This window comes from Elaeis guineensis, chromosome 1 (genome assembly GCF_000442705.2).
Source record: "Elaeis guineensis isolate ETL-2024a chromosome 1, EG11, whole genome shotgun sequence".
NCBI lineage: Eukaryota > Viridiplantae > Streptophyta > Magnoliopsida > Arecales > Arecaceae > Elaeis > Elaeis guineensis.
The window spans coordinates 88,604,783-88,625,528 of NC_025993.2; the positions used below are offsets into that span (position 1 = coordinate 88,604,783).

Genomic DNA, 20,746 nt, shown 5'->3' on the forward strand with positions numbered 1-20,746 from the left:
GTCACAAAAATTAAATTTTTGCTAGCTACATGTACATAAAAATAGTCTCTAAGTTCTAAACTATATCCTGACAGTAATCGTAGAGGATAGATGCCTATGACCACAGTAGCAACTCTTGTCCTATTGCCGACTCGAAGAGTGACTTCACCTTCCCTCAGCCTTCTACTTTTCTTTAGACCGTACATAGAAGTGCATAAATGAGCATTTGAACCAGAATCTAAAATCTAGCTAGCAGAAGAGGAAATCATAAGATTAGTTTCTATAATGAACAAGTCATATATATCTTCAGAAGGTATATCCTTTCTTTTGTTCTTTAGGCTTGTCAGGTACACAGAACAATTTCTTCTCTAGTGGCCTTCAACATTGTAATGGAAATACTTTCCTTTGTCATCGGCCTTCTTCGGAGCTTCTTTCTTTGGTCTATTCTCAGTCTTGTGCTTCTTAACTGGCTTTTTCTTTTGTTCCAAGTAGACTTTCTTTTGAAAGATGAAGCCTACTCGACAACAAGAACGGTGCTCCTTGAACTCTTCAAGGTCCCTTCAGCTGTCACTAATATGTTAAGTAATTCAGGCATGGTGCTATCAATCTTATTTATATGGTAGTTTATAATAAAACTGATCATATGAATCAAAAAGAGACTACAAAATCAGATCCACCTGCAAATTTCTATGCATGTCATTCCGAGCTTTTGAAGCTCCTCCATGTCCTTGATCATTATCAAAATGATCATGGACCGACTGTCCATCATGCATTTTCGCTCTAAAGAATCGTTTGGAGACCTCAAAGCAAGCTATGCGACTCTACTTACCATACAATTCTTACAGGTGAGTCAGCATATCTTTGGCAATTTTCATGTCCTCATGCTAGCGCTATAGTTCATTTGACATAGACGTCAAGATGTAGCACCTTACTCGATTATCATCATCTATCCACTTCTCAAGTACAGCTTGTTAATCAATAAATGGACGAGTTGGCAACACAGGGATTTTCTGATCGAGAACATGGGTCAGCTTCTCCGAACTGAGAACTATTCTCAAGTTCTTGAGCCAGTCCTTATAGTTTGTTCTAGTCAATCTGTTGGTCTTTAGGATACGAGCTAGTGGGTTGGAAGACGTCATAATTAACTATAAAGAGTAAAGGATTCTAATTAGATATTTGTACTTATTTTAATTTATTTTAGAAACTTTAAAAAATAAACATAACTCTCACTATTTTCTCGAGTCTCTCATACTCCTCAGATATAGAAATAGAAATCCTTACGTGATTAGAGTTTCAAGTAGGTACTGTGGTTCTACTGATCTATGTGCATCTCACCTAACAGTTATTGATGATGTGCAAATCAATAAGTCGATAATTTTTTGTTCATTGTTTCTCCAAACAAATTGCAGCGAGATCGGTCTCTAAGTTCTGTGGCATCACCTAATAGTTATTGGTTACATTTTTTAGTTAAGTTTGATCCACCATTCACCAGTGGATGTAAAGCCATCATTGGGTCCCTCACCTAACAGTTTTGGGTCTAACCCCATCTCTACCCCAAAGCATCTAATGCTAATAGAGTGGTTGCGCCTTTTCGATGCAACTGAACTATTGTGACTAGCTAAGAACAGTCAATGTCAAGAAGATGCCTGCATCTTTACAACGGTGGAAGACCGCTAGACTTAATATGTGTGAGGAGATTTATTTAGGTCTCTTTTAACCATTTACATCTCATACAAATTTTTAAATAATTAGGACATGGGCACAGCTCAAATCATCAGGTGCCTAAATTCAAAATTGATCATAGTTGGCCAAATAAGTGAGAGATTGGTGGGAGGCTCCCTGCTGTCAGAGGCAACGGTCCTAATTAAATAACCACTACTCAATTACTTTCTTTAGACACCAACTGATCCTGACCAATTTTGAATTGGGTTAATCTAAGTGATCAAGGCTCGAGCCACTGAGCCAAGACTAGATTATGGGTCAAGATTTTAGAACACATGTAACTTAATCGATTTGATCCTATAACTATTGTTTTGACCTCAAGCAGACTCGACTTAATAGCAATCAACTCCTTGATTCGATTAGATCAATTGTCCATCTTGATTGAGCCCATCATGTGCCAATCAAGAAGCCTAGGATTGTAATCAAATTATAGATCCAAATTGGTCTACCCATGAACCCATTATTTAGAAATTTTAGATCTTGAAATAAAATTTCAAATTTGAAATAAATTTCAGATCCAAAGGAAACATTACAAAACATCTTCAAATCTGAAAGAAAACTAGCTTATTTTAGATTTGAAACAACATCAAAATAACATCATATATCATATATTATGTAGAAATTTTAGATCTTACAAATTTTAATATTCTACATCATTTTAGGACAATCTTTCAGTATGACTGAATTATGCCAAAACAACCTAATATCAGAATGATGTCTAATCAATTAATTAAGTTTAGATCTAATTTCTGCAAATCAGATTTCAGATCAACATGATTTCATATTCATATCAGAATCTGACTCTGATACCACTATTGAAAATAGATGGTTTTATGCATGTAGTTTTAAAATTTTTGATTTAGCGGTGAAAATAAAATCTAGATTAAAACTATTTTAATCTAATTCATGTATAAGATCAGATCTACTAAACCACCTAATAGGATTATCATATGAACATGAATTATACATCTGAAATCTGATTATGAAAGTAAGAGGAGATCCGATCTCCATACCTTATCATGGATCGATCTATACCGTAGCTGATGATCGTGGATGTCTGGATTCCTCGAGCCACATAATCGTCAAGTCTCTATAGGTATCCATACGAGATCTTGATCTGATCAGAAGCTTCTTGATCTTCTTAGGGTGCTATCTTCCTTACAAAGATCGCTTCCTGATAGTTGAATAGGATCCTTCTTCATTTCTCTTAGATCTTCTCAGAGAAGAAGAAAAATAGGAGGAAGAAGAGAAGGAAGAAGAAGAAGAAACCTTTCCTTATTCTTCCTAAAACCCAATGCCAAGAAGAGAACATGCCCACAAAAGGACCCATGCCCCTTTTCAGATTTTTTTCACCACAAAAATAAGATCTCTCTCTCATCCCCATGCCCCAAGTTCCACCCCTTTTAAATTGGCATCCAAAAGATAGATTAGGTCAAACCTAATCAGATAAGGACTTGAATTCAAATTAGAATTCATCCTTATCCAAGAAGGGGAAATAAGGAGGTGTGGAGAAGGGATTGGCATGGGTTTTCTCACACTAAAACAAAGGAGGTGATGAAATTTTGGCATGGCTACATGGGACGGGCGCTAGGGAGAGAGAGTCCCAGTCAAACTGGGATCTCTCTTGGTGCTTTAATTAATCCCTGACCAAATAGAAATTTGTTGCACCCAAAGAGAGAAAAAATCCTAATCCAACTAGAAACCCAATCTCTCCTAATTAGATCCTAATCCAATTAGAAAATTAGTTGCATCCAAGTCCTAATCAAATCAGAAATTGTTCTCCCTTGCAATTAGGTTATCTCATAATCCAATCAGGCTTGATCTAATCAAACCTAAATCAAGCCAAATTGAATCTAATTCAATTAGATTTTATCTTAACCCTATTTCTCAATCAAATTGAACCAAATTGTAATCTAATTGTTAATCAATCCTCCTATAACTCACTAATCTTAATGAATTTCTTTATTGCAACTTTTGCGTTGGATTAATCATCAATCATATTAATAATTAAATCATATTATGATTCATAATCACTATTCAACCATCTGATCAGTCAAGAACCTCTATTGTGTGTGACTCTATAAGTTTTATTCTATCTGTAGTGAGACATATTATGATCCTTATCATGATATCATTAAAACTTCTTTTAATGGATTGAAATGATTCCAACTCTGTCCATCTAGAATCATTAATCATCAAGACGATGCTCAATAAGTCTCACAATCCACCAGTGATACCTAACAGTATATAGTGGCAATCCAACGGAATGAAATAATTAAATCTCTAGATGCAGTTATCGTGTGATTTAATCTTTCTATCATTTGTCCCGACTAGATGAAGGTCAAGGAAAACTCATCAAACCCCAACATCAGTCATATGCAAAATTGGCTTGAATTGAGTTCATTTGTGAATTTTCGTAGAAATGCTTTTTCAGTATTCACAGTACTTGTTTCCGACGAAAACTTTTTGAACTCGATTTTGTGAATCGCATAGGACTTCTCCTTTTCTACAAAGGTCGATAGATTCCATCTAAGTGCATCATACTCTTAATAGTGAACTTGAACCTAATGTAGCCAACATACACTGTAACGATCTAAATGACTAGGAGATCAAGTATATGTATAGTCAAACTAAAGTAGCCTCACTACGAATAGCGGAGGCATCGTAGGTCAAAGGACCACTCACTTCAGTACAGTATTGAGTAAACCACTGACGAATGAGTCGACATCTAATTGATTTCTCGTGTTGATCACACTCAGTGCAAATTATTCTCTAACAACCACCTACACTCTCGCTTTAGTATCTCTATACTGCAGACTCGAGACTTATCTATCTGAAAGAAAAGCGATTCGTGTACTGATCTAATTGGATCGATCATCATCCTCCATGATAATCCCTCAATTTGGAACTTTTAGAAATTAACCATCAATAATATATATCTGAAATTCTCAACACTTTGAGAATATATATCATCATCTGTTAATCCCTTGGATGAATCGTGGACACATATAAAATATGATTGGAATAAAAACTATCTATTTTATTAATGAATAAAATTTATGAGTACAATATTATGTCTTGAAATTACAATATGCGTCAGCCAACAATTAACTTCTAAGGCATACATCTAATAGTCAGATCTATCAGTTTACACACCAAGTATAAGTCGAAACGATGTTTACTTCATGAGTTAGATACTTCTGGAGCCGGTGCAGTCATATCTTTGCTCACTTGTCAGACTCTGTTATAAGAAGTTTAATCAAATCTAAGCATGCCAATCCTTCTGAAGCCCAGCCATTCCCTTAGTTGTTTCAGGGCAAGTCTGCAAGCAGCTTACAATCTTCAAAATAGCCACCTTTATAACGTTATAGCCGTTGCAATAGAATAATATTTTTAGATTTAATTTCCCCTCTCAGCTAAAAATAATTCTTCACTCAGTATCATACCACCATTTTTTTTGGTTGTTATCTGTTAATTTTTGTCAAAACAGCTAATAGTGGCAACTCAAGCAGAGGTTAAGAGAAGATCAATACAAAAGCAATGGGCTTTTGTGAATTTGGTGTCAACTATGTTCTTATCCATAGTTAGGTCTCTTTTTTCTTTAAAAGAAAATGTGCAGATCTATATTTCCCTTCAGACGTATGGCAGTCACTGTACCTGCATAATTTGCATACAGTCTTCATCAATTGGAATGCAATCAGTTCATGGAGCATGCCATGAAAGCTATCAGACCGTCTGAGGGATCCTCAATCTGCAAACTCATGAAGATTGTTGTTTTTGCTTAAATGCTTCACCACATGCTAAGCATCAGTTGAGCTTGTGATGACTGATGATGAATGTACAAAATAAAGTTCACTGGAAAAAGAAAAAAAAAAAACAGAAAAGAGAAAGTACAAAAAATGGTAGGCACAGAAGCCCTCTATCATTACATAGTTGTGGAACTATATAGGTTGTGAATGTGAAGCACATCTTGAAATGGGTTCAAGTCCAGGTTCTTGAGTTTTTTGGCCTAAAAACTAAATACTTTATCTACGATCGTGAGCAAGGTGAAGCAAGTAGGGCTGAAAATGGATCAGACCGAGCCAAGCCACACCCCTATCTGAGCCTGATCCAAAATATTTTTTCGGATTTCGAGTTGAATTTAAATTCGAAAATATTTTTAAACTTAAGGCCTGAGCCTGATCTAAATCCAATCGAGTTGGTCCGAGCTCAAGCCTCAGCCAAAGCCCCGGCCCAAACCCCCTCCCTCTCCTTATGTTTCTCTCTCCTCTCTCTCTCAACTTCCATATGATTTCACTACCTCCTATCTCTTGTGATCTTCCCCGATCACCAGCCCTCTCCTCTGTCTCATCCACCATGGCGCAGCTATGTGGATCGGGATTACTGCTGGAGCAGCGAGAAGGATGTGGAGGACGGCCACGAAGATGTGGGACACGGCAATGTCATGGTCACTGGTGAGGTCGTAAGCGAGGAGGTCCCGAATTATTCCATCCCTGATGGTGGACCTGACCACCATCGGAGCACCATCGGAGCCGACAGGGGAACCCGACGACTGCCGTGGCATGATGAGGAAGGAGAAGCCGAAGGCAATCCAGGAGCATGAGGAAGAGGCCGAGATCGCGGAGAGCGAGAGGAAGGCGTTCAAGGAGTGGGAGAGCAGGCCGCTACCGCACGGAAGGCCACGGTAGAGGAGGTTCAGAGGGAGAAGCTTCTTGAAGACTCACGAGAAAAGAAGCTCTTGATCAAGTTGGACAGGACAAATCATGAGCATATGCATGTTGGATAGCGTGCAATCATGAATTGGTGAAATACAAGGGGTAACGTGGTGTGTTATTCAACATGGGATTTAGTGCGGTCCAATTGCATCCGGTGCATACAATATTTAGACGGATGTCGGGCTTTTGATTGGGTTGGATTTCGGGGTCGGGTTTAGATCAAGCTAAAGATATACCCGAGCTTCACTCAAAAAATAAATAGGCCCTATAATTAGGCCCAAATCCGATCTAAACTATTTTGGACCTAGTTCGAAGCCCGACTCAAATTCAGACCAGTCCGATGGGCCTCGGGCCTGCCTGAGCCCAATTCCAAACCTAGAAGCAAGTGACTCTTCTAAAATGTCATGATTCCTCACTTCAAGCAAGATTACAATCATGCATAAAAATGCAATTTGCTGTTATAATTTTAATACCAAAAAATTGTTTCAAGTAATTGTCAAATTGCCTGCAAAATCTGCCTTGTACAGTGAATAGTGTGTAATCTATACTCCAGGGTTACCAAGGATCACATCAGCAACCATTTCAGCAGTTAAAAAAAAGAAAATAAAAAAATAAATAATGATGAAAAAAACTTGTTTAATCAAAAGATCATAAAGTGAAAGAACAAGAGTATGTATTTATGATGTTCATCATCAATCCCATAACCATTCTTTCATGAATCCATATTCTTGACCAGAAGCCTTTGTCTTTTGATAAAAGATACATTTGATTAATGCCCCAGAAAATTCACCACACAATTGGACTTTCCAATTAGACCTTGTTGCTTGGCTATGCAGTTGACGGTTACAAATATTCAACATGCCTTTATCTAGATGGTAAATGAAGGACCTGATGCCAACCGGGACTTGGTCCTCGGGGTAAAAACCCTCCTCTGTTCGGAGCTCATGGTTTAGAATCCCACTGAGGCACTCTAAGATGACTAAGTTATTAAATGTGCAACCATTACATTGAGGCTTATGGAACTAACATTGGTTGACACTTTGCCTAAAACAGGCGATGAGACTTTGCTGTAATTAGCCTGCAAGGCACAATTATAACCTCCTACACTCCCCCGAAATATACTGGCACACAAACAAATGCACACAGTTGGAGATTCAGTCACAACTACATAGCACTCACGGAGAAACCCAGTATAATTGGTTTTCCAGTTAATCTGACATGAATAGAGGATCCTAACCCAAGTATTATGCCTGCGATTTCACTTGACATGAATTTTGGGAACACTTCATCTCCCATAAGTCTGCTCCCTAAGCATCTTTATGTCGACTTTCTGCGAACGATGAAAAATAAAGTCAGGCTTTGTGCTTAAAGGATAACTGGGATGGACCCAAATCGATACCCGTTCAGTATTCCCATTTTATAATTCTAGCTTTGGACAACATAGGTTAAGATGAGAAAGCAGAGTATTGGATTATATAGTGAGAAGGGAAAAGAAGGGAAGACATGTATTGATCAAGAACCTTTCCATTCCAGATTCTCATAATGGATTCTTTGTCTAATTCATATTAATTGGTCCCAAGACTCCTATAACATAATTCAGTGCAGGCTTCTCATGCTCAAATGGTGGACTATTATGAAATGGTCTTAAAAGTGTAGACTATCATAAAACAGCACATCTATGATTACATCCCGTTGACTCAACCAGACTGGACATTATGTCTGCACCCCTCCACAAGAGGATTGAGGGTGTATTACTGTAGACTAGCTACAGTAGTGAGATATTCATCCACTTGAGGGGCATTTTACACAAACTGAGATCTAATGTTATGTGATGGAGGTCCATGAGAGTCACTCCTCAGCTTGAAAGAACTTTTGGCAGGTGCGAACATTGCTCTATTAGGTTTTGTCAGTGAAGATGAGAAGTACCATCCCTTCGTTATAGTTGAGCACCATGATCGCAGGTAACAAATAATATAACAATTCAAACTTATGGTTATAATCTTACACACATCAATTCATTGTAAATTACTTATTCTTGCATGTATAAAGGAGATGGTGTTGCCTTTTTTTCAGGACTGTAGTGGGAACTAGCATTCCGAACCTACCCTAAAACATTGCAGTTCGCTAGTATCCGTTAGATGATTTAGCACCAGAGATCCCCCACCCTCACACAAGTCTAATTTTTGAATGTCACCTTGACGTTATAAACATGGAAAGCATGTACAAAAAACGAGATCTTCCCCAAAGTGACCATTAATTAGAAGTTGTTATGATTCTTAGGCTAAGAAAAAGCGGTCTCCGTTCCCAAGAATAGCACTTGGATGCTGAACTTTAAAGTTTTACTGAAAGAATTCCAATAGCAATCACAACTTTTGTTTTGTGCTGGCCCATAACATATGGAGCCATTCCCCCACGTTTCATACTGTCAGCCAGGTGTTCCATCAACTGCTTGCTTCTAATGGCAAGCTCCCATTTATCAATCTAAATCTCACCTATTTACCAGATATATCAAAAATTCATATTCAAATATAATATGTTTACCAAATAGATAACTCAATCCTATGCTCATAATCTGCTTATTAAATAGATTGGTCAAATTAGACTGATTAAGTAGATTTTGATTAAACAAATCATAATCTGATTAGAGGGATGATCCGATCTAATTATTAAATAAATTAAAATAAATTAATAAAATTTAATCTATTTAATAACTAGATTTAGATCTAAATTTATTAATATCAAATTTAAATATGGTTAAAACAGGTACAAGTGGAGTTGTTGAGCCGAATTATAAATTGCTCTTATCTACAAAGCGGGCAGCCTTGCACTCCACATGATTGGATCCGACGTGTACTTACGTCATGCTCGCAAAAATCTACAATGCACGGCAGCAATTTTTGCAAAATCCTTTCTTTCCGAGTCCAGAACCCGACAAGGTTTTGCTGTCCGAATACGGAAAGTAGGTAGGACAGGTCATCTACAGATTTGGATTGCTTTATTTATTTATATTATTTGGAAGAAGGAAAGTGGATCATCTTATAGCATACGTAGTTAACTAGACGTAAAAAATACATGGAGATGCAACTCTCTGCCCCTATTTCTTATGAAAACCTCGGTTGAGCCAACATAAGCAGATCATGAGGGCTCAACACAGGCTTGCATGGTTCTCAAAGGATGGCTGGAGCATGGTTCACGAATATGGTCCATGTCATCTGAGTATCAAATATAGAAATGCAACATATATCCCCTAGATAAACACTGAATTAAAATTTGATCATCTCTAATTTGATAGAGTTGATACATAAATAGTCCAGCCATGTTGCACCATACATGAGAATGCTGAGCCTAGGTGGTAAAATCAATGGATGCTTTAGGTTTGACTCGCAATTATAAGAACAAAGGACAAAGGATGTGCAGCTTTTGGAAAAGGATAAAGGTTTTGAAAAAGGATCTCTTCCATCCCTATTTTATCTCCAGCTCTATCTCCAACCGCCATCTATCCCCTACTCCGATTAAGAGGAGCACCAGACTCTGAAACAAAAAGACCAGGGCTCTTGGACTTGAGATCACTTCCCTCTCTGAAGAAGGCATCTTTTTCATCAACTCTTTGACTGCAGGTGATCTAGTTAAGCTCGGAGTGGCCCGTAGTGTCAACCTTAGTGGCAACTACTCGACGGATCCTATCAGCAAAATCAAAGCTCTAGAGCGGGAACGGTGCAGTATTCCACCTTCTGAGTTGCTGCCTAGTGCAGCTTGATCATGATAACGTTTACAAGGTTATTTTGGCACCCTATTTGCTTCATTTTGTATTACTTTCTTTCTGGTCTACCCTCTTCAATGTTGCTCGCCCTTCCACTAAAAGTATGCTCTCTGGGCACCAGTCTTAGGATCCCCATCTTTTGTATTTTGCACCACCTCAGAAGTCTGTTACTAGAAGTCTATCACCATGTGTTCTCTGAATTTCTAGTTGATAGAAGATTTTCGAGTTACTTAAAGGAGTTTGATGTTCGTTATTCGATATCTCTAACATACGATGATTGTTTGCTAGAATGTGAGAGGTATGGGCCATCCTTCAAAATACCGTATCATCAAAGACTCAACTCAATTATCCAAATGCTGTATCGCATGCTTCCAAGAAACTAAGCTTGCTTTTTTCAACCTAAAGCTTCTCATATTTGCATGCGAAAAAGATTTCGACCACTAGGACATAAAGGAAGCTATCGGCTCGTCCGATGGCATCATCTTTTGCTGGAAAAGTTCTGCTTTATTAGGCTTTTCCTTTCACAAAGACACGTTCTTGCTTACTATTCAATTCTACATGATAAGTTCTAATTGCTGTTGGATGCTCACCAATATATATGGGCCCTACGAAAATGCGGATCGTTCTCTATTTTACTCTAAACTCATGTCTCTCAAGTAATGAATTCAGATACCTTAGATCATTCTTGGTGACTTCAACATCACCTAATGACAAATTGGGTAGTATTAGCAGTTCCTCCACTTCTTGGTCATTCAATGACCTAATTAACAACTTGAAAGTGATCGAAATCAACTTGGCTCAAAGAAAATTTACTTCGTCAAATCTCAAGAAAACTCCATCTCTCGTCAGACTCGATAGATGCTTTATTAATCTGCAGTGGCACAACTGTTTTCCTCTCACCAACTATTTGGCCTTGCCACAAACCACTTCCGACCACGTACCGCTGAAGATTCCATCTCTCCTTCCTCATCTTCATTCACTGGCAATATTAGGATGTTCATATTCGAAAACCTCTGGTATAACTACCTTGACTTATATCAGATCCTCTGGTATACACAGATTTCAGATACTAGTGCTATCATTGTCACCAAGCTAAGATGCCTTCGAAAATCTCTTAGATACTAGAGCAAATCCTCTATAGGAGACATTTTTCGAAAGAAAAAAGAACTAGCCCACACTATAGCTAACTTAGATACATTAGAAGAAGACGTCAGTCTCTCTCTTGAAGAGCATCTCAAAAGAATCTAATGCAAATCTCAGCTTGAAGAAATCTCGTCTCAGGAAGAAAGCTATTGGCGACAACATTCAGGAGATCAGTGGATAAAAAATGGTGATAAAAATACTAGATATTTTCATATTACTATCAGCAACCATATGAGGAAAAACTATGTCCATAAGATCTACGACAATAGCCAACGTCTCTCAAATCTGGCCGATATTCATCATGCCTTCTTCTCAGTTTTCTCAGCCCTTCTTGGATCTCCTTCGTCAGAGACCATCGATGTAAACTGGGGGAAGCTCTACCCATAGAGATCACCCGATCTGAGCTGTCTCGAAGCCAAATTTTCTGAGGATGAATTTCGAAATGCTGTCTTCTCTCTTGCTCCAGATAAAACACCCGATCTGAAGGGATTCCCCATCTCCTTCTACCAAAGACACTGGGACATCATCAAGGATGATACCATAAAGCTTTTTCAAGATTTATACTCGAGGACAGCCGATTTGTCGAGATTAAACTATACTTTCATCACTCTCATTCTTAAAAAAGCAAAGTCCCCATTAGTTAAAGACTTCAGACCTATCAGTCTCGAGAATGGCATAATCAAGATCATCTCCAAGCTTCTCACAATCAGGCTAAGTAGGGTGATTAGCTCCTTGGTAGCTCCCTCTCATTCAGCCTTCATCAAAGGAAGGATCATCTTCGACAGTTATGTATCAGCTTCAAAACTTGTTAATCACTTCAGAAGAACTCAAGCAAAAGGTATCCTATTTAAAATTAATTTCGAAAAGACTTTTGATAGTGTCTCTCGAGAATCCCTACTCAAATTGCTTCAGAACTGAGGGTTTGGATCTAAATTTATATCTTGGATTTCTAAAATACTCACACTTTCAATGTCAGCCATCATCATCAACAGGATCCCTGAAAAATGGATAATCAACAAGAAAGGCCTCAAACAAGGTAATCCCATCTCTCCACTCCTCTTTATTCTGGTTGTATATCTTCTTCACTGCATGCTGAAACAAGCAATTGTTGAGAAGCTTTCAGAGATGGTAGGACCCAAGGATCTTCTAAGTAGCATGCACTCTGTCCAATATGTCAATGACACTTCAAGATCTCAACTCAACATTATCAAGTTCATCTTGTATGCCTTTGAATTGATTTCCGCTAAAAATCAATTTCATCAAGTCTCGTATGGTGGGGCTGGGCCTTAACCATAACCAAAAACTGGGTAGCGCAACAATCCTTGGCTGCGGTATCACCAAGTTTTCAATACAATACCTTGGAATATCCCTCCATTACAAGTCTCTGTCCGATGATCATTGGAACTTCTTGGTTGGAAAGATTGATAGAAAATTAGCTGACTGAAAAAAGAGCACTCTTTCTACTGCGAGATGCCTCACCCGCATCAACTTAGTTCTAAGGGCGATCCCAACCTACTGGATGTCAGTCATGATAATGCATGATTCTATCATTAAAAAGATCGACTCCATTTGCCGAAATTTTCTTTGGATCGAAAATAGTACACACTCAAATTTCAAATTTCTGGCAAACGAGGCTTTCATCTATCATCCCAAATCGTTGGGGGTTTAAGACTCATTAACCTCAAAACGTTCAACCTCTCCCTGCTCTTCAAATGGTGGGTTCGTTTCTTCTCAGATAATCAAGGCCCTTGGAAAGCTCTAATTTTGCAATGCTATTATCATAAAGGTTTCACTTTAACCACATCCTCTTACTTTAGATGTCGAGCTTCTATCTTTTGGAGGAGCGTTTCGGGCATCAGCAACCTAGTCTCAACCTTTACCTCTACTCTTCACAAAAACAGGCAACTTACCATGTTCTAGGACGACTGCTGGATCTTTAAACTTAGTCTGAAAACTCTCTTTCCGAATTTATATTGGCTAGCTATAGATAAATAGTGCACTATCGTGAGCTTCATGACCAAGCAAGACTGGATTCATAACTTCAGAAACCCCTTATCACTTTTTGCTTTTAGAAGTTTTCGGCTATTGTCTAAACCTCTGTCATCTACTCACCTCACGAATTAGGAAGATAAGAGAATCTGAAAATATTTTCCTAGATCCTTCTATAATGTCTCTGCTTGTTACTGCTTCTTGATGCATGGTGGCGTGGTATCATACTTTGAAAAATCATCTAGAGATTGCCAATCTTTGAGAAATGTAAATTTTTCAACTAGCTCTGCTACCACCATAAAATTCTGATAGCAGAAGTCTGAGCAAAAAAAAGGATTCGTTGGACCCAGCAGATGCTCACTGTGCTTCAGCACAAATGAATCAATAGGCCATATCATGCTTCAGTGTGACTACTCCTGTGCAATTTGGAATCTGATACTTAGCAAATGTCAGATCTTCGATCTTCCTCATGATTTGACCAAGCTATGGCATAAATTGAGGCTCAAACACAGGAAAGTAGCCAAGCCCAAAGTTTTGGACGTGCTCGTCTTAATAACTTTGTGGCTAATCTGGAATGAGAGAAATAACTGAGTATTCCATACAAATGCTCAATGCTATCGTGAGACTGCTCAAACGATCATTTTTCTCATGGACAATGGGACAAAAAGGTGACAAGAGCAATGTTTTCAAAGAGTTTATCTCGCTTCTTCATCCTCTCATCTGAGTTCTGATCGTGATCGTTTGATCCTTGCTCAAATTAGTTATCAAAAGAGTGTAATCTTTTAACCCCCAGTCATCTATCAGAAACAGTTTCATTGGAAGACAAGGATGTTGAAGCAAGGAGTCTATCGATAGCGGCTGGTGGAGTAAGCTGTTTTGGTAGTTGTAAAATGAGATATGTTCTTAGGCACATATCTCCATGCATAACCATATTTTCATTTGACTGTCCAAATACAAGTCATCATGTTCCTACCCGATCGATGGGATGGCCATATGAAGTGTTTTCTTTATAGCTATATCCCCAACCTCTCTTGTCCACTTGGGGTAGGCCCCATACTTAACTCTCTTCACATCTTGGTCATTTCAACCCATCACTCTAGCCTGCTATTGTAAACATTGACTCTCTACTTCCTATGTACTCATCCTTTATACTTTAATATATATATATATATATATATATATATATATATATATATATATATATATATATATATATATATATATATATATATATATGAGGGAAACATGTTATTTCTTTCATATTTTATTCAAAAAAAAAAAAAAAAAAAAGGTATGCAGCCTTGCATTCTTAATTGTTATGTAACATAATTTTAACATTTTTTTTGGTAGTTATGTAATTTTAACATTTAAATATGTTCTAGAGGCTTTATTAAATGTCTATTTTTTTTGTTTTGCCTTTTTTTTGTTAGATGGAGGCATTTTTTTCATTTTATTTGTGTTTTATTGCAGGTTAGATTCTAACGTCAAGTGGGCCGACAGCAATATCTCTTGCATCAATTGTACAAAGATTTCTCTACTTAGTCAAAAGTGAACATAGATTTATCTTAAAAAAAATTAGAATGGTGACGGGATCTCAGCCCCTTCCCACCTCTCTCTCATCAAGAGAAATTATTGATTAGAACTTTAGAATGGTATATATATATATATATATATATATTGCACTATTTAATAAGAAATCAACATATCATCTATTATTCAAAAAAAAAATATTGTTATTCAAATTTGATTTAAAATTTTAAGTGAAAAAAGTTTTACGATTAACTATAACTGATCAGCTGATAATTTCTACTGTTTTGAATAGGCAAATATTCACTTTCTTTGATGATGTGCTGATCTATTATTGTCTAGTGCATAGTACATGCGCTGGAACCATTCTAACCCATAATTTCTCATCTTATGCGTTCGATGAAATGCGTGACCCAGTCCCAGCTTCCTTCCTTTGTAAATATCAAAGCCACTCGTCCAGCAGTTAAAAGTGACGGAATCTAATCGAACCATAGAGGGGATGGGTTCAGAGACGAAGATGGTGGATTTGTTGAAGGCCGAGATACCCTTCGAGCAAGAGGAAAACCTTCTCCTTTTGCCCGGGGTGGAGTCCGGGAAGGCTGTTGGTCTCGTTCTCGTCGACATCCTCAATGGCTTCTGTACCGTTGGAGCTGGCAATCTGGTATACTGACGGAGATGCTTTCTGCTTTCTTCTAGTTGTTGGTTATAGAATTTAGCATTTAAGCTGTTGCTGGTAGATCTTTCTATCAATTTAATTTGGATCACGGTTTGTATAATTTTTTTTCCCCTCTCTATGGAAAATGTTCTGATCTTTTGTGATATATAGGAGTTGGGTTTCTGTTAACTTTGCTACTAGTGTGAGTCTTTAGACTTGATGTTCCTTCTTTCATCATTAATACGGTCGCTAGTTGATTTTTTTTTTTTTTTCTGGATGCTTCTTGGCTCTATTTGTTGGGCATCTTGTTCTGTTTTGTTTGCTTATTGTGGATTGCATGAACGAAGATTTGGATCTTTCTTGGGAATCTCTCTCTCTCTCTCTCTCTCTCTCTCTATATATATATAGAGAGAGAGAGAGAGAGATAACTATGCTACTTGCTAATTTGATATCTGATGGATTTATATGTATTGTAGTTTTTATTAGAATCTCCAAGTATAGGAAAATTTGCGGCATGATTTAAATTTAGTTGGATGGATTGAGATGTTGCTTATGTGCAGGCTCCAACCGAGCCTAACAGACAGATATTGACGATGATCGAGGAGGCGGCGAGGCTGTCAAAGGTTTTCTGTGAAAGAAAATGGCCTGTCTTTGTTTTTCTTGACTCCCACCATCCCAACAAGCCTGAACCTCCTTACCCTCCTCACTGCCTAATTGGATCAGGTGAAGAAGATTTGGTACCAGGTACTATTGCTGCTACTGCTACTACTACCTCTCTCTTTAGCTCACAAAGATAGATCAACAACAGAAGATTAAACACTTAAAACACTTACATCGGCAATTAATATAATTATCAATCACAAGTATGGAGTCACAACTCATAGACGACCTAGTTAATTGATGACTAACTTGAAATACTGTGCTTCTGATTTACTGGAAATTGCAGCACTGAAATGGTTGGAGAGAGATCCAAATGTGACAATCAAACGCAAAGATTGCTTTGATGGGTTCATTGGTTCAATGGAGAAGGATGGCACTAATACTTTTGCTGAGTGGGTGAAAACTAATGACATCAAGATTGTAAGTAACACCATATCTAGTAGTAAAAGATTGGATTTTAATTGGTTAGAGATGGAAAAAACTTTTCGCGTGGTTTACTTATGTGGTCATCTTAATATGTTTTTGTTGTGCAAGTGCTTATATTTAATACAAGTTGAGAATGGTAACTGATTCTAAATAACTATAATTTGATGTAGGTTTTGGTGGTAGGAATATGCACAGATATCTGTGTTTTAGACTTTGTGTGCTCCACGTTATCTGCTAGAAATATTGGCCTTGTACCACCACTGGAAGATGTTGTGGTTTATTCAGGTGGATGTGCTACCTTCGACTTTCCCATCGATGTAGCTAGAAATATCAAAGGAACCTTAGCTCATCCCCAGGTTTGATATATCATCCTCTGTTAACATGTTTATATTGCATTTGCCATTCATTTCAGGTCATTTTTCTGTGGGGCTCATCACCTTTTTTTTATAGAATTCAGTGATATCTTTCTTTTGAATGGATGTCAATTGATATAGGATTCATTCTCATATGCATTCTCCCTTCTTTATTGACTCAAGCAACCGGACAACCTTTCTTCTTTTTATTAGAATATTTATAATTATAAGTTAAAACCAGTTCTCTTGCCAAGTAGAAAGAAAAAGAATTACTTTTATGTGCTTGCCATGACTGATGAATCATCTATGTTGCCATAATATATAGAATTAGGGATGAAAAATAGACTTTCTTTAGAAAGTTGGTGTCCAATAAATTTTAACTCTTATACTTCAATTTTTGCTTGCTCTCTCCTTCAGGAATTGATGCATCATGTAGGACTTTACATGGCAAAGGGAAGGGGAGCCAGAATAGTGCAGAAAGTATCACTCGGCTCCTCGGAGGAACTGAGATCTGGCCATATGCAATGTATTTAAAAGAAAAAGGAATATGAGGGTGATGAAAAACTTATCATGCTAATGTTCTTGGATGGTTTCCTGCATGCATTGTCTAAATAAGCTCTCCCTAATGTATAAAGTGGAACTGATGGACTAGTCCATGTTCTTTTACTCTTTGGGATGGTTTCCTTCAACGTCTATGTGATTCCCTTCTTATGGTTCCAAAGCTGCATGGCAAGCCTCTAGATATTTTGTAATGTAAGCATTCAGATTCAAATTGTAGTCTTTTAATGCCTCTTGTTCTTGAATGGAACTCTGCAAGCCAGAAACTTGCAAGCTATTGCTTGTTTTGATTGCAGAAGGACTAAAGATTGAGAAGGAACAATCCCCTCAAGGCATTTGGGATGCTTTTCCATTCTGTCACCTTGGAGAGCTTATGGAAATAAATATAGATTGAGTGGCATAAACAGGGAAATATCTTCTTGTCCAAATCCTGAGACAAAGTGAATGAGAGATAAACACGAAAATTTTCCTAACAATGGGAGAATCCTGTGTTATCAGGCATTGGCTCCTCTCGGTGAGACTTGATGAATGCTGAACTGATTTCTTACCCTGCACTGTTCTCAAGCAATCACAATTTTTCTATAAAAAGGCCTGAATATTAAGACCTTGGTGTCTTTTTCTTCCTTTCCTTTCCTTTTCTTTTCTTTTCTTTTCTTTTTTTTTAAAAATTTTAAAGCAAGAGGATGATTAAGTCGACCTTTCATAAATGCAACAACAACTTCTATTAGCATGAACCAAGTCAGAGGTCCTGAAGAAATGTCATTACGTTGGGCTCCGAAATCTGCAGCCTATTCTGCTGTTTTGCCTCTCAGGATGCTTTTAGTTAAAAATGTAATTAAGCAAACACTAAGTTTTGGAATTTCCACTTTGGAGAGAAAGGCAATTATAGTTTTACTTGTATATAAAGCATTATTTGTTTTGTTTTTATATTATATAAGGCAATTATAGTTTGCTAAATTTTCTTACTCTGATAAATATATAATAGCAAAAGGAGGCCATTATTTTTTTGTTTTTATATTATAACAGTTATTATATGGAACATTTACATTGTTCACCTAAATAAAATAATGAATTTAAATACGAACTTGGTACCTAGCCAGTAGCTGAACAGTAGTAACCGTTAATGCATCGAACATTGATTTTTTTTGCTAGTGACACCATTACTCTCTACCTCATTTTTTTCTTATTAGAATGATCATTTTTTTCCTAGGTCAACACAAATAGCTACGAAAGGCAAATAATGGCTTAATTTCGATCATAGGAAATGATGCTGCAAGGAGGTCTTTAATGATATGATGGTGTTAATGAAAGTTATAACCTCGATCTAAATTATGGAACGGAGCATCCTGAAACCTTCGTACAAAGTGTCAAGATTCCGCAGGTTATCGGCTTTGGACATAAACAAGTGTATGCTGCGTCCTGTATGCAAGCAATGATAGCCAACGAGTCCAATGGGTGGGACAGATGAAGCCAAGACGGGTGATTAGAGATTTAAGGGGCTTTTAATTTGTGATCGAAATCTAAATAAAAATTAAAATCAAAATGGATTGAAATCGGAATCGAATGACCTATTCTCTTGAAGTATTTGATTCGTGTTCGAAATTGAAATCGAAAAGGATGATTCCCATTCGACGGCTCCTCCGCACTCCTCCCAGCCCCCCACGTCTCCTCCGCGCCACATCCCGGCCCCCCTCGCACCTCCTCCGCTTTTCTGTCCCCCCCCCAACCCCCACCTGCAGTCCGCCACTCTTTTAAGCCACCACCGCCAATCACCCCCCTCCCCCCAAGCCCCTCGCACCTCCTCCGCTTCTCTGCGCCACTCCCTCCCCCACCTCCACCCTCGCAGGATCAGCACTTTCTCCGACCCACCCCCCAAATCCTTAGTGATCCACGACTCCCCCACAGCGCCTCCTCTCCGCTTTTGATCCCACCTCTCCACTCACCTCCCCGATGAAATCTGATGCTGTCCTCGACTTTCTTCGCCACCGCACCGATCTCTCCATCCTCCAGCTCCGCTGCTTCGTCCGCTGCCGTCCCTCCATCATCATCGCTAACGTCCCCTCCAACCTTCTCTTCAAGCTTTCCCTCTTCCATTCTCTTCTACACTCACACACCATGTCCCACGCTCGATAAGTTTTTTTTTTTAATTTTATTTCAGTGGAATAAAATTTTGACTCTCTTGAAGTGAAATCGAATTCGACTATAGAAAGAAATGGATCATTCTCATTCCTCTTTGAAATGAGAACCAGTTGGAAATTTCCCCCAATCAAATACTTAAAATGAAGTCATCTATTCCAATTTGAATTCTATACCTTAATTATCCCGATTAAACACCCCTTGCTAAAGTCTACTTCCTGCGGTCTTACTTATTTACGCTTGTAGTACAATTTTATTAGACTTTTATAATCATGAAAAAAATAAAAAGAAAAATACAAAGTCTGAAAGTTGGACATACGAAAGGAGGCCTAAATCCCGACAACAAACAGGTTATGGACGCTGGAGCATCTAGGCACCATGCCTCAATGGTCGACATGTACATCGACAAAATTAGTTGCATAAGCGACATCTCCATTCTCGCTGGCCTGGGCCCATCGTTGTTTCCCATGCCTAATTATATATTTTAAGAGACTAGTAATTGATAATGCTTATTTCCATACCGACTCGATATATAAATAAAATTTTCCGCAACATATAACATTTAATTTTGGATATTTTATAAAAGTATCTCATCTTTCATTTGGATAATCTATTATTGACTTTGACATCTTCAAATTTTCTTTCTAAGATTCCACATTGTACATGGTCTGCCATGCAATAATTTAACTACATTACTTACACTTCAAGCCTAGAAGAGCCAAAAGCTCAGGTGAGCTAAACCTAACTCTAGCTTTAGCTTAGCCCAGTTGCTAATTGGTCTAGCTAAACTTCAGTCAAATGTCAAGCCAACCGAGATCCGGCCCACAAACAGCTTTGCTCGTTTGCTAGCCCCAGGTCTCAGGCACATTTTCCATCATCTTCTAAGCACCCTAGAAGAAGCACAATAAAATTATGTATATTTCTCACTTCAAAAAACATTAGCCCCATTATTGTCCAAATTTCTCAAAACAGAATCATGCGCTCGTCGAAAAGGATAAGCTTATTCATGCACATGAACCACAATGGAGCATTGATGAATTAAGACATGATGGTTATATTACATGGATTTACCTCAGCAGTCCATTTTGGATCACCAGCCAACACCATAACAACCCATTGATTC

At 37.9% G+C, this 20,746-nt stretch overlaps 1 protein-coding gene across 2 annotated transcripts; it reads left to right on the forward strand.

The window, feature by feature from the left end:
* Positions 1-9,935: 9,935 nt before the first annotated feature.
* LOC105038119 (nicotinamidase 1) lies at positions 9,936-17,650 on the forward strand. Of its 2 annotated transcripts, XM_073255809.1 has the most exons (6): positions 9,936-10,192; positions 15,253-15,496; positions 16,051-16,234; positions 16,437-16,570; positions 16,747-16,932; positions 17,347-17,650. In XM_073255809.1, the coding sequence occupies exons 2-6, from the start codon at positions 15,335-15,337 to the stop codon at positions 17,461-17,463; spliced, it is 783 nt and encodes a 260-aa protein (XP_073111910.1). In that variant the 5' UTR covers positions 9,936-10,192; positions 15,253-15,334; the 3' UTR covers positions 17,464-17,650. The 2 variants fall into 2 exon arrangements, with proteins under 2 accessions (XP_073111910.1, XP_029118327.1); XM_029262494.2 differs by lacking the exon at positions 9,936-10,192 and having other exon boundaries at positions 15,153-15,496.
* Positions 17,651-20,746: the final 3,096 nt, after the last annotated feature.